This window comes from Rhopalosiphum maidis, chromosome 2 (assembly GCF_003676215.2).
Source record: "Rhopalosiphum maidis isolate BTI-1 chromosome 2, ASM367621v3, whole genome shotgun sequence".
Lineage (NCBI taxonomy): Eukaryota > Metazoa > Arthropoda > Insecta > Hemiptera > Aphididae > Rhopalosiphum > Rhopalosiphum maidis.
The window spans coordinates 22,689,930-22,703,555 of record NC_040878.1 but is presented as its reverse complement, the minus strand read 5'-3'; the positions used below and the strand labels follow the sequence as shown (position 1 = coordinate 22,703,555).

The following is a 13,626-nucleotide window of genomic DNA, read 5'->3' as shown; positions in this document are numbered from 1 at the left end:
TATATTCGACAGACGATAAAACAAACAACTATAGGATAGTGTTACAACATATAATTTTAATTTTCGTATAAAATATTATATAAAATATTATACAAACAAATTTATAACATAAAAATTATGTGTTATATTTCTTGTTTTTCAAGAATATAATTTTATTTTTTTTATATAATTTATATCAGTAATGCTCGTCCTTTTTTCTTCAGTGCCCCACCAAATATAAAATTACAAATAATCACAATTATTATTTAAATCGGAAATTATATTTGACTTGTTTTTCTTATCTTTTGTTGACTTAAAATTAATGTTATTTAGAATTTAAATGATTTGATATAAACTTTGATAGAAATATACAAGTTATTTAAGTAATCATATTTTAGGCACCACTGGTTTATTAAACGTGTATCTGTCTTTAACAAGGCCTTAACATTTTCAAAACTAATAGTATTTTCATACATGATATATTAGGCCTGTAAATTGGCTATCACGGTTTCTTGAAAAAACAAATATGATTTTTTATTAGGCTGAGAGTTAAATATGTAAGCCATTATACATACCTACCTACTTTAAAACTACATTATATACTTGATAGATTTATCTCTAATCAGTTATAATATTGGTCAAAAAAACTATTGTTTTAATAATATTAATACAACTATAATATACAAGGAAAAAGTCATTGATATTTGACAAAACAAACACAATGATATCTTGAATAAAATATGATATTGCACTATCGTATTATTCGTATTACATACGTATTTTTAGATTGTAAATTACATGAACTCAGTACCCCCAGCTATGGCACCTATCTAATGTTTGTACAAATATTTTACTGTTCGTATATGCGGGACAAAACGACCTGTGGTGAAGTTCAAACGTTTAGAAAAAAATTCGTTAACGATATTTACCAGGAGACCACACATCACCTGGTTAAATATAGTATGTTGTATGTTTTGAAAAAATTAAAAAAAAAACGAAACCGTTTTTGTTCCTAGATATAGCGCCGACGATGATTCACGTTTCCTAAACTGTGCGACGATAGTGGCTGGCAACGAGGGGTTGTAACGTTATACACGCACGAGTGCGAAAATCAATATAATATAAATATACTTTTTCAGAGCCACTACAGAGAAAATACGTAGTTATTTAAACGCGTTTGGAAAACGAGAAACTGCCCATCGGTGATTACGGTGCGTAAAATCAAAATAAAATGAATAATACTGATGACGTTTAGGTTATATTAATAATTTACATAATACATACGTAAATAGTAAATATCAATGACAGTCGAAACGCGTTCGATTTTTTTTTGGTTGTAAATGTCGACAGTGTCGTGATCGTCTGACACGACGAAATGAAAACCAATATAGGAAAATCCTTAGTTGTATGCTTGTGCGTGCTAGTAGCGAGTAACTCGTGTTTCCAGAAGCACATCCAAACACTGACAGCAAAAGTGAACAGACTATTTGGGAATGAACCTTGCGATGTCAGCTCTACGGCATCAGCGTGGAAGCCTAACGACAATGATGCACAGCCTGTTGTGTCAAAGTGCAACAATAATACTGACGACAGAAATTATTTGTTTGGTGTTGACTGGAGAAATATGAGTTCTAGAATTGCAAACAACTGGTGGATAATTGCAGTGTCTTCCCTTCTTCCATTCATTGTCTTCTGGCGAATCCAATACAATATGAGACACAGGGTAAACGTTTAACAAATACTAATAAGTTGCATTTAATTTTGTTCCATTTTGTACTTGAAATTATTTTTCAGCTTCAAGACTGGAAAAAATCTTTTATTCAAAAGGAAAAGGCGTACAACCGTTCCAGAAGACTAACACTACCAGATTTAACTTTGGCCAAACACGCTAGAAGAGAATCATTGGCTGAATCAACACAAAAACTCACAAGTTAATATTTAAAATAAATACAATACCTGTTCAGTACTAAGATTTTAATTGCTGTTCATATTTTAGATCGTCCCAGAAAGATGTCTCAATGCAACATTTCACAGTTTAAGAGTATGAGAAAAAATTCATTTGAAAGAAATGAAGAACTGTTAGGGGACTCTAAAAGAGTTCACATAATTAGGCGTCGGCATTAATTGATTATTTAGTACATAATTTAAAGTGTTTACATTTGTATCTTGTATGTATATGTGCCAACTTTATTTGAGTCAGTATGCACAAAATTGTTAAGTGAATTTTAATAAATATAAAAATGTTGAAAATTAAATACTTTTTTATAGGATTATCATAAAAACATAACTAATGGCATAAGTAATATATTTTAATAAAAAAAATCACAAAATGTAATCTGTAAGAGCTAAAGTGCTGAGTATTGTTTTCAATGAAATAGATACATTTACAAATTTATTCATTAATACATAATTTAAATTTTGACTTACAACATTATTATCACCATCAAGAGTAATGTAAAACAATATAATAGTCAGAATATAACAGTCTGAATTACTCTCCCTTTGCTTTATCTTCTCGATAGTGCAGGAAGACAAAACTGAATATAAACACGCCAAACATCATTGAAAAAGCACTTGAATAATATGGATATGCACTTAAGATAAATCTTTCATATTGAGTATGTTCCAGTGGAATAACAGACACCTACAATTTATACATTTAATAAATGTAATTTCATTATACTTTATTACATGAATATAATATTATTTACCATAGTTGAACTTCTAATTGCAGTAAATCCAATTCTATTGTATTCCACTTTGAATTGATACACTCCGTATGTATCTGGTATTTTAAATGTAAACTCGTACTTGCCATTTTTCATATTATTAAGATTTCCACGCCAGAACGGATCTATACGTACAAATTCAACTTGAACATCATTTGCGTCATGAGGGATCCATTTTCCATTTTCCCAACGTTCCAATTCCACCAAAAATACCTATGAATAAGAAAATTAAAAATTAATTCCTTAAAACTTATAATACAGATAATTATTGAAATAAAAAATATTACAGCCATATCCATAATAGTGTAAGATGGTGGAGGTGACGACTCGCCCACTTTATGATGGTTTACAGACTTCACTCTTATCATACCTCTATCTTTTAATGTCCACAAAACAATGTTTGTAGCAACTTCTTGGTTTCCAGAAATATTATATGTTTTTCCATCCTAATAAAATAATAAAATCTGTATTAAGACAACTAAATTAAAATATTTATAAAACAAAAACTTACGACTTTTTGTACAGAAGTCCTAAAGGCAACATCAGAAAAGAAGTACAAAGAACCAGAAAATACAACTCTGGCATTATTTCTTGCTTGCAAAGCTGCAATTAATAATAAATCTTTGCCTGTTCCTAAAGAATACTAGAAACAAGACGTTTTTATTATTATAATAATATAATAGAATAATTGATTACTAATATTTTAATTTTATTAACTTACATCTTTAACAGGAAGGTCTGGTTTGTACGAATATGCAGTAGATTCAGCATGAAGAATAGGAAGTACTAAAGGATTTTTTGGATCCGTAATCACTGTAGTTCCTTCATATAAAAGTGGTTTTTCATTACTCTTTCCAACAATTTCTTCAGATTTAATTAAGTTTGATGAACTAGTTACTACTAAAGTATGCTATAAAAATAAATATAAATACACAATATTAAAGTATTGTATGAAACAAAAATGAAATACCAAATTTTAATTTTTAATAAATTTCTGCCTGAATGTAAACAATTTTAATGGACTTTATAAATAAAATAAATTCTTTTGAAATATTTTATAGGTAGCATTATTTACTCTACAATTCAAAGAAAAAAATACAAAGAAATATATTATTATTAAGGTTTGGGACTTTTAGTAATACAAATATTAAAATATACTATATTATATGATCATCAAAACATAAAAATAAACATTGAAAAAATTAAGATACGTATGTATTGAATTTTATTTTTAAAACAATTAAATACTCACTTGATTAATATTATCTTTTTTTACAGACAAAAAATGTACATAAAAAGTTCAGGTTCGAAATCAATTTAGTATTTGAAACATAAGAATAATTTATATTTTTGAAAAATATTTCATCTTTAAACCAGATTAAACTGAAGCAGACAATCATTCCTAAATAATAAATCCACATTTTAACTGACCTTTTTGTATTTTAGTAAATAGGTATCTAACATGTGTGTACGCAAAGTTATACACAATGACTTGGGATTATTACTATTTACTGTTAAGAGGATATTGCACCCGCATGTGTTGCTCCATTTTACACACGTACCAAAACATAGCTGAATGATGTATAATTAATATTAAATATGTTTTAGAATATTAGAATATGGATAATTAAAATATGACATTTTACTTCTCAAATTTTCAAGATAATTTACTATATTAGCTTGTATAATGTTATTATATTTATTTTGCATATTCTCAAAATTTTTGATGAATAATGTTCAGCACTAGTTTTCATTTTATTAATTAACTATTAAGAGGACATTGCACTAGTATGTTTTGTCTTTGTCTTACACAACATATTAAATTTTCGTTCACTAGTTTCAATAGCGTGCATTTAAATTTGATATTACAGTGAATTGGCCTATTATCAAACTTTTAGGTAAGAACATTATCTGTGTTCTCTCGTGGGTTTTTTATAATATTTTAATTTTTAGGTGAGTTATGAGTATGAAAAATATTAAATATTTGAAAATGCTCACAATTCACTTAAAAATTAAAATATCTTACATAAACAACGAGAGAACATAGATAATGTTCTTACCTAAAAGTTTAATAATAGGTCAATTCACTCAAATATTAAACCTAAAAGCACGCTATTGAAACTGGTGAACGAACATTTACTATATCATACGTGTGTTTTTTCTTTGTCTTACAACATACAAGTGCAACGTCCTCTAAATAATTAATAAAATGAAAACTAGTGCTGAACATTATTCATCAAAAATTTTGAGAATATGCAAAATAAATATAATAACATTATACAAGCTAATATAGTAAATTATCTCGAAAATTTGAGAAGTAAAATGTCATATTTTAATTAACCATATTCTAATATTCTAAAACATATTTAATATTAATTATACATCATTCAGCTATGTTTTAGTACATTCAATATACACATGCAAATGTATAAGTTTAAGTCTAATCGTCATTAAATAATTTATTCACAGTTTTTTTAAAACCCACATGAATGCACTTTAATAAACAAAGATAAACTTTTATCAAAACATTTAATTAAATAAACCATTGAAAATTTTGAATACATTTTATAATACTTGTTGAAGTTTAAATTTTTAAGTTTGGTAACAGGTAATAAACACTTAAATATTTACCAAATAATGGGGATATGTTTTCTATACCATAAGGTTTTCAACTAACTTTTTAGACCAATATGTATAAGTTATTTACATGATTTCAGTTATATATGCAACTAAATAATGAGGTTTTAGAATAAATATTTCCAGTTTGGTTGTATAGTTAACAGTTAATGGGCATTTAAATAGTAAGACATATAACTTGTATTAAATATTTATGGTTTATCAGGCATTCAAGTTAATATCAATACCTAAACTTTTATATACTAATTTTTATTACTTTTCCTGAATCACTAGCATCAAAATTCAAATGGTCAATCAAGGATGAATTTTCTTCAGTAACTTCAAAACCACATTCAGCAGCTAACTCTCTCAGAGCAGAACCAGTAGACACACCACCAGTGAACAAAACATTGCCTTGAATGAATAAAGATTCTTATTAAATGATCAAGATTATATAATAATTAATAGGTCTTACCTCCATCGTCAATGAATTGAGTAATTGTTTCAATATTGAGAGATCCACCAAATTCTTGGACAGTTGGCGCAAAAATAATTAAATTTTCATAAAAGTATTTTCCATACTTAGAAAGTACTAATGTAGGGTCGTCTGCTGATTTGAAAGTCAGATGATATCCTCTTTCTAATAATTAAATCAAAATATAACTAATTATTATTATTTTTTTTTTTCATACAACATTTCGGTACATATAAGTGGTTAGGATTTATAGAACTGAAAATGTTATAAATATTCATCATAATATTGCCTAAGTATCATAAAGTATGCAATAAAACATAAAAAAATATACAAATATTTTTTTTATTATTACTTATTATTTATTATTTAAAAATAGCTTATTTATCACGGTAACAAACATTTTGAAAGCATCATATTTTAATGTTTAATTACTGATCAGAATCCTGAAAGAATAAATATAACATTAATTAATGGTTTAATTTGAGCACAAATATTGTGACAAAACATGTACAATTGCTTGATATTTCTGATCCAATACATTTGAGCACTTTTCAAATCAATCATATTTTTAACCGAAATTTAATTGTCATATTACTAGATGAATCACAATAGCCAACTAGCCACCGTGAATTTAAAAAACTGAAATTTTACCTTTGAGGGTGTTAAATAGAATGGAATGCGTCTCTTTGATGACTAAATTGTTGAGAAGGACCAGCGTCTCTTTGGACGCGCTAACAAACGCAGTAAGGCTTAACGTTAATATTGAACACACGTAATATTTAATTAACATTTTGTAAAATAAAATTACTCAACAAATCGAATAGGAGTAGAGAATAACTCTTAAGTAAGTAGCAATCGATAACAACAAAAAAAATTATAAATTAATAAAACAAAACATCGTTTACGATGAATTCGTTTTGTGACTTCGTGTATAAAAGGTATACACTTTGATGACTTGATATTGTGACGAAAGACGATTACGATTGCTAATTGACAACAAATACGCCGATAACGCGTATCACAGAACGCCACGATGCCGGCATAGTACAGGGAGCCAACACAATCATTTAATCAAGCTTGCCAAAGTGAAATAAATTTGAAAAACAATTGTATCACATAATAGACGAATAAGAGAATTTCTGAATTTCATCTATTTTGTAATAATAATTGTACCACAGAATAAATAAAATTTCATTATTAATTTATTCTGCGATTGTACACTATAAACTAACCTTTTTTTATATAAGAATTTATTATATAGGCTCTCAGCTCTCATTGTACACTATATACCTACTCTTGTGTTTTCATTTTATTTAGAAATATATTTTTTTTATTATTATAAACTCTATATTTTAAACAACTTGTATTAAAACAGTTGTTATCGAAAAACAACAATTATAGATACTTGAAATATTGTCATCAAATATTTATTAAAACATTTTCAAATAAAAATGAATAGCCATTTTTGATCTATTTATAAACATTTGAAACTGTTAGTTTTTTTTAAGTACTGAAAAAAGTCTGAAAAACCAATACAAGGTTCATAAAAATTTTGCTTATAGAACAATAAAAAAAAATTCAGTATAATTTCACAAATATTTTTTTTATGAGCAACTAAAATTTAAATATTGACAAAAATGGATATTTATACTTCTCATACGTAAAATCACAATGCCTCATTAAACAATTTGTTTTTTCAATGCAATTCATAATATAAATTGTTGAATTTTTAGAACTTCCACTGTTAATTAAATTAGGTATCCTTTGGTTTTTCGTTGGTGTTTTTGTTGACTACCCGGTATTAGTGGGTGTATCCGAATTGGTTCCGGGTTGTCACAAAGGGTGTATCCGAGTTGGTTTCCGTGTTCCCGGGTCATTTTCAATTTGCCTTCCCATCATTTACAGACTTATTAGGACTATCGACATAATATTATGTAGGTAGGCAAAAAATTATGATTTTCCCATCGTACCCATCGTGGTTGTCATTCAAAACTATACTTAGATGAATGTTCTACAGTTATTTTTCGGCGTGTTAATAGGGACTTAACCTTGAAGAACCACTTAATTTACATCGAAAAATGATTTACCACTTCAAATGCATTATAATTTTATAGAAATACTTTTTTTGAGCCCGAGTGTAGTTCGACCATTGCCTTTTTTATACCCAAGTGTAATTCGACCATACACCACAATTCGGATGCAGTCTGTTTAAATATTGTGACCTACCGAGCGAAAATCGAATTTAGTATGTGACCTACTTGGTTCTATATAACTAGGTTCTATTCTATTATAAAATCAGACAAATTACAAATGGACAGCATATTCTTGTTTGAAAAATGGCTATGATTATAGAACAGTACACTATTTAAAAAATTTGATCCAAGATCCAACTACTCCAGCTCACACTCAAGCAATTCAATTTTCATAGGGAGTATTAAAAACTAAAATCCTACAAAAAAATTATGGAACATCAACTGAAACGTTTCCACGTCATTTAATTGAAGCATGATACTGATCTATTTGAACAAAGTAGACACCATTTTTTTTTTTAATTTTTAGGTGATGTACAATAAGTGTATTGCCAAACATAACTTACAAAATTATTTTTATTTTTTTACATTTTTTTTTTATATTTTTTTCTTTGCTAATATTTTGAATGTAATCCATATACAATAATCTGTTATATTTTTCTATTTATCTATACTATTTTAAGTATCCATAGTAAGTTCATAGAAATATGTTTTAACTAATAAACATCATAATATATAATAACTAAAGAGATTATATTTAATTTTGTGTTAAAATTATTATTATTACAATGATCACAATCAAATTGACTCAAAGTCATATCAAAGACAACAAACAATTTAAAAGATAATAAAAACTTTGTTAACAAAGAATATTTTACATTAGAAGGAACATAGTAGTTGAAAATTGATACAGTTTTTAATGAATTTAACTAATGTTAAATGCCATCATTTAAGTTTAAAGTCTTCATTTGTGGAACTAACCACCTATTTCTATGACTATGCATTCCATCACAAAATATATTGTGCACAGGTCTCACTGGCAGTGGATCCTGTGATAAAATTCAATATTTATTAAAATATATTAGATAAACTATAATATAGATATTAAAATACGATTACATCTTTTCCATAAGGTGTTGGTGTTTTAAGCGAAATAATTCGTTCGTTTTGATCAATAAAAGCTCCATCTTCAAGTAATCGTAAGCATATTCTGGCTATATTAAATGAATCATCTAGGCCACTATGAGGGTTACCTTCAAATTGCATATCCAAAAATGTTAACATTGCATTTAGATTGCAAAGAACTGTATGCTATAAGTAAAACGTATTCATAAATATTAATTTAATATTATAGAAAAATAAATAATTATACAAGGGGTATACACAAAATAAATTCTGTTAGCTTCTATGGGGCAAAGGGATTTTTCTTTGTCGGAGATTCACATGAGTGATCCTTCCTAGAAAAGAATAAACAATCTTGGTGGCTATTAACATGCAAACTTATGTCAGGAAAAGTCATTGATAGGGAAAATCAATATTACAGTAATTGAAAAATACTAATCTTTTTCAGTAATTGTACTGAATTTAGATGATGACACAAGTGAGCAAGTGTATTTCAAACATTTGTAATGTTCTAGAATTTATGGAGTTAATTTTTCTAAACAGTAATAACATGAAGAAATACCTAAGTTTCCCATTACAGCCCAAAAAGCAACCTAAAATCAATGCAATGGTGACACCCATCTCCAACGACAAAATGTTCAAAATTATGACTTCAACTACATAAATAAAACAAAAATTCTTTATTGATTTTTTTACTGTGGGGGGGAATGAATTAATACGCAGACAACTTACTGTGAAACTTTGAAGAAACTAGAGGTTGTTTATCTCGTGTGTATGTCTTATTCACAATAAAACTCAGCCTTATGTCACTGTCTCAGGACTGAACTTTTGAATAATCCTGATTCCTGATCCCTTCTACTATAAAATTCTGATTAAGTGCCTATGGACTATTATTTATTTACCAATAAAAGGATTAATTATAAGAAATTCACTACCAAGATAACTAAGAAGTTATTGAGGTGGTAAACTGGACAAAGAAGGTAGCAAGAAGTTTCTATAAATACGAGATTTAAAAGTTTATTTCCAAGTAGCTATGTATTGAAGTAGGTACTTTAATAATTAGCAATTACATAAAAAAAATAATAGATAAACCTAAATATATTTCATTATTTTTTTAAATATAAAATCAATATTTTAAAAATAGCTAATAATTATTTTGAGTATACACCACTTGTAGGTATAACATTATTATTTATATTATTACTTGATTAATGTATAAATTACCTTAACTTGTTTGGTAAAATAAAATGATCTAAATACTTTTCTTATATTTATCCATCTAGTAGCAAATTTTGGATATGGAATTTCTGACATCTAAAAGTCATATGATCTTAATATTTGTCGAACAAAATAGTTTGTAAATAGTAAAATATTTTACAGTTCTTCACATATATTTTAATTAAAAATTGAATTAAGACTTACTATACACTGTCCATAAAGAAACCGAGCCATATCAAATGGACCATCAGTAACAATAGAAAATCTGTGTTTAATTCCAAGTTCATGTTCTTCTAACCATTTATTGAATCTTTTCAAACATAATTCAAATGAATCAGCTTTATCGATTTGATCCTAAAATTAAAATAATAGAAAAAAAATTCAGAAAATATGGTAATAATACTAGAATAGTATTATTAAAATGTTATATTATTGATTTATAATTAAAATATTTATTAGTTGTAATTAAATGTATAAAGTATTAACCTTAGGTTAGGCTCCTAACCTAACTTATTTAATGTAAAAAAAACTAATTAAATGAGAAAATCAACAAAATAGTACTCAACATTTTTAATGAGGATATACAATTTTGAAAATAAATATTTTTAGGTACTTTTTACATACAAAATGATTTTTTAAATGCTTTTAAATCCAGTCTTAAAACACTTATTTAGAAAAAAAAATTAAAAAATAACAATAGATACTATATATGCTTTCTTTGTATAAATAGATTGAATTTTTCTGGAATAATGTATATCCTAAGAATTAGGGAAGCAGAAATAAAAACATACTTACTTGAGTTATACCAGTTAATTTAATGCAAAACTCAGATAGCTTTGGATTGATTTTTGGTTTTACAAATGCTTGAAAATGATCAACTATTTTTCGTTTTTTAGCATCAACCAATACAGCTGGGAATTCTATGATTTCAAACCTAATATATCAATTAGACAATAAACATACAATTTAAACAAAATTTAAAATCATAGATTCTATTGAATTATTTACACAGACATGAAAGTATGAATTTAATATTTTTATTAAATTTATTTACATTTAATAATTTAAAAATATTTATTATTTTTTTTATTTTTGGCTTTGATCCGATAAATACAAAGTTTACCTCTAACATACTCACGGGTCTAACCATTTTGCCATTTTTAATACAATCTTTCTATCTCGGCCTTGATCTTCCTAAAGAACTTTTTCCTATAGTATCTACTTCTATCATCTGACTGACTAAGGATTCATGTTGCACAATTTTAATTTTAAATTATTATTTACTACTAATGTGCCTATTCAATAAGGTAGGTACTTATTAATGTACAGTTAGCTTTAATAAATTAAAAACCTGTACCAAGAATAGTTAATAACTTCTTCATAGAACAATTTAAAAAAAAAAATTATAAATAGATACAAAATGGTCATAATAAATTAAGTTTTTTTTTATACTAATTAAATTTTTTAAGATAATAAAAATGTATCAATGTATCTACATCAAGGTTTACCAAATAATTATATTTTTGAAAGAAATTAAGACACTCTTAAGAGTTGAGAAATAGTATTTGTTATTTACAAAACTATATATTTTAATTTAAACTTATCTAAGTAGGTATATACTTAATATACCTGATTCAATTACTGTTTTCTATGTTATCAAATATATTTTGGAAAAAGGAAAGTGTATTATACATTAACTTACTTGTAATCAGCAGGATTATTTTCAGTACATGTTGCTTCAATATCAATAACAACAAAATATGGAAAGTAAGTTGCTTCAGATTCACAAATTTTAGCTTTGATCAGTGCTTGCATTCTATAGTGATTTTTTAAACGTTTTTTCAAAACATCTATTTCACCGTCAGTATTGAGCTTTTTATTGTTCATTATATTTATCAATTGACGTCTTTTCATACGGTTTATTTTTCCATTAACCGATGCCAAACGTTGGAACATAGGAAGATGTTCCAACGGTATCCTACGATTATCACAGTCAAATTCTTCATTGTCAGAATCAACATGACTGATCATATTATCATCCATATTCGAATCGCTGTCACTTTTCGACATTTGCACTGACTAACTAAAACAGTATTCCGTAAAAAAATTAAGAACTAGTAAATTAAAATAGCTAGTTATCTAGATATTAAAATGTAAAAAAAGTAAATACAAATTTGAAATACTTTACTTTCATAGATTTTGAGACAAATCTAATAGACGTACGTCAAAATAATGTACAGTTTTACGATTTTTCAACCAAACAATATGAGAAATAATAATGAACTACTTAAACGGAATTCTGTAATCTGTATTTAACAAAATATCATATTTATTGTTATTCTCATTATAAATTACAATATTAGTAATATTACTTATCTTTGAGGCCAATTAATATGTGTCATGAGTGCAGATATCAGAACCGAATATTTGAAATCGTGATAAAGTTTTTCGTAAGCGATAACAATCTTATTGCATGAAAATAATTATTTTGGTATTCTTGAAAAGCGGTATGGCCGCAAAATAGATTAACAGAATAAATTAAATCTATTCTATGGTATGTCTGTAATTGAAAATCATGAATTAAAATATACTTTAATGTAATATTATATACTTTAATTCGTGACGAAACACGAAAATCATTCAACTATTTTTTCAACTGGGTAAAAGTCTGTGATGAGCATAGGTGTGCGCACGGGTGTTGCAGGGTATGCTATAGCAACACCTGCGAGATGCAAATAGCAAATATAGTTACAGTTTTCACTTACAATTTTTGTTTTTTTCTAACTAACTAGTAACTATTGTTAGACGTTAGTATTGACAGTATTGTTAGTAGTTACAATTTACAAAATACAATAACATTACAAATCAAATTTATTAATACATTTTTTTTAAATATTTTACAATAAGTTTGTGTTTTTTTATTTAGAAAAAAAATATTAACTCATGAGTAGGTAAGTATATTTAGTATCTAATATCTATACCTATTCAATAGTGTTTTATAATATACTCATAATATCCAGTATAATATTTTATCAATTACATTTTCATAAACTACATTTTTTAATTATCTTTACTAAATTACATAGAAATCAATTATCTATTGATTGAATATAGAAGCATCAAGCAAAACATTCATAACATTATGATCTATTTTTGTATTAATCGTATACATTTTCAAGACTGAAGAAAAAGTCCTATTATTACAGTGTAAATACTCTTTTCTTAAAGCTTAAACACATATAAATGAATAATTTTCAACAACACCTACCAATAAGTCCCGCGCACGCCTATAGTGATTAGCACAGACATATCAAATGTCATGTTGTCTTATATTCCTGTATATATTATGTCAGATAATAATTTATGAAACATCATATCAATAATCAATATTAATACAATTAAAACCACTTTAAATGTGTGTATCTTATACAGTTATACTCAGGGGCGTCATTTGGGG

The 13,626-nt window shown here is 26.5% G+C and overlaps 3 protein-coding genes across 6 annotated transcripts; 1 reads left to right on the top strand and 2 right to left on the bottom strand.

The window, feature by feature from the left end:
• The first annotated feature begins 990 nt into the window (after window positions 1–990).
• LOC113554218 lies at window positions 991–2,229 on the top strand. The gene is made up of 3 exons (XM_026957966.1): window positions 991–1,702; window positions 1,774–1,909; window positions 1,976–2,229. Exons 1-3 carry the CDS (start codon window positions 1,355–1,357, stop codon window positions 2,101–2,103), a joined length of 612 nt encoding a protein of 203 aa, XP_026813767.1. The 5' UTR covers window positions 991–1,354; the 3' UTR covers window positions 2,104–2,229.
• A 38-nt stretch (window positions 2,230–2,267) lies between these two features.
• On the bottom strand, window positions 2,268–6,763 carry LOC113551229 (dolichyl-diphosphooligosaccharide--protein glycosyltransferase 48 kDa subunit). Its single transcript, XM_026953346.1, has 8 exons — window positions 6,451–6,763; window positions 5,800–5,964; window positions 5,602–5,738; window positions 3,430–3,618; window positions 3,220–3,351; window positions 2,996–3,154; window positions 2,691–2,921; window positions 2,268–2,623 (listed from the first exon to the last, which is right to left on the bottom strand). Exons 1-8 carry the CDS (start codon window positions 6,587–6,589, stop codon window positions 2,471–2,473), a joined length of 1,305 nt encoding a protein of 434 aa, XP_026809147.1. The 5' UTR covers window positions 6,590–6,763; the 3' UTR covers window positions 2,268–2,470.
• A 1,800-nt stretch (window positions 6,764–8,563) lies between these two features.
• LOC113553280 (3'-5' exoribonuclease 1-like) lies at window positions 8,564–12,590 on the bottom strand. 4 transcript variants are annotated; one of them, XM_026956530.1, is made up of 8 exons: window positions 12,542–12,585; window positions 12,358–12,475; window positions 11,872–12,248; window positions 10,965–11,103; window positions 10,374–10,523; window positions 10,176–10,265; window positions 8,949–9,140; window positions 8,564–8,878 (listed from the first exon to the last, which is right to left on the bottom strand). In XM_026956530.1, exons 2-8 carry the CDS (start codon window positions 12,361–12,363, stop codon window positions 8,765–8,767), a joined length of 1,068 nt encoding a protein of 355 aa, XP_026812331.1. In that variant the 5' UTR covers window positions 12,364–12,475; window positions 12,542–12,585; the 3' UTR covers window positions 8,564–8,764. The 4 variants fall into 4 exon arrangements, with proteins under 4 accessions (XP_026812331.1, XP_026812333.1, XP_026812330.1 ...); XM_026956532.1 differs by having other exon boundaries at window positions 11,872–12,252; window positions 12,542–12,583; XM_026956529.1 differs by having other exon boundaries at window positions 12,358–12,590.
• Window positions 12,591–13,626: the final 1,036 nt, after the last annotated feature.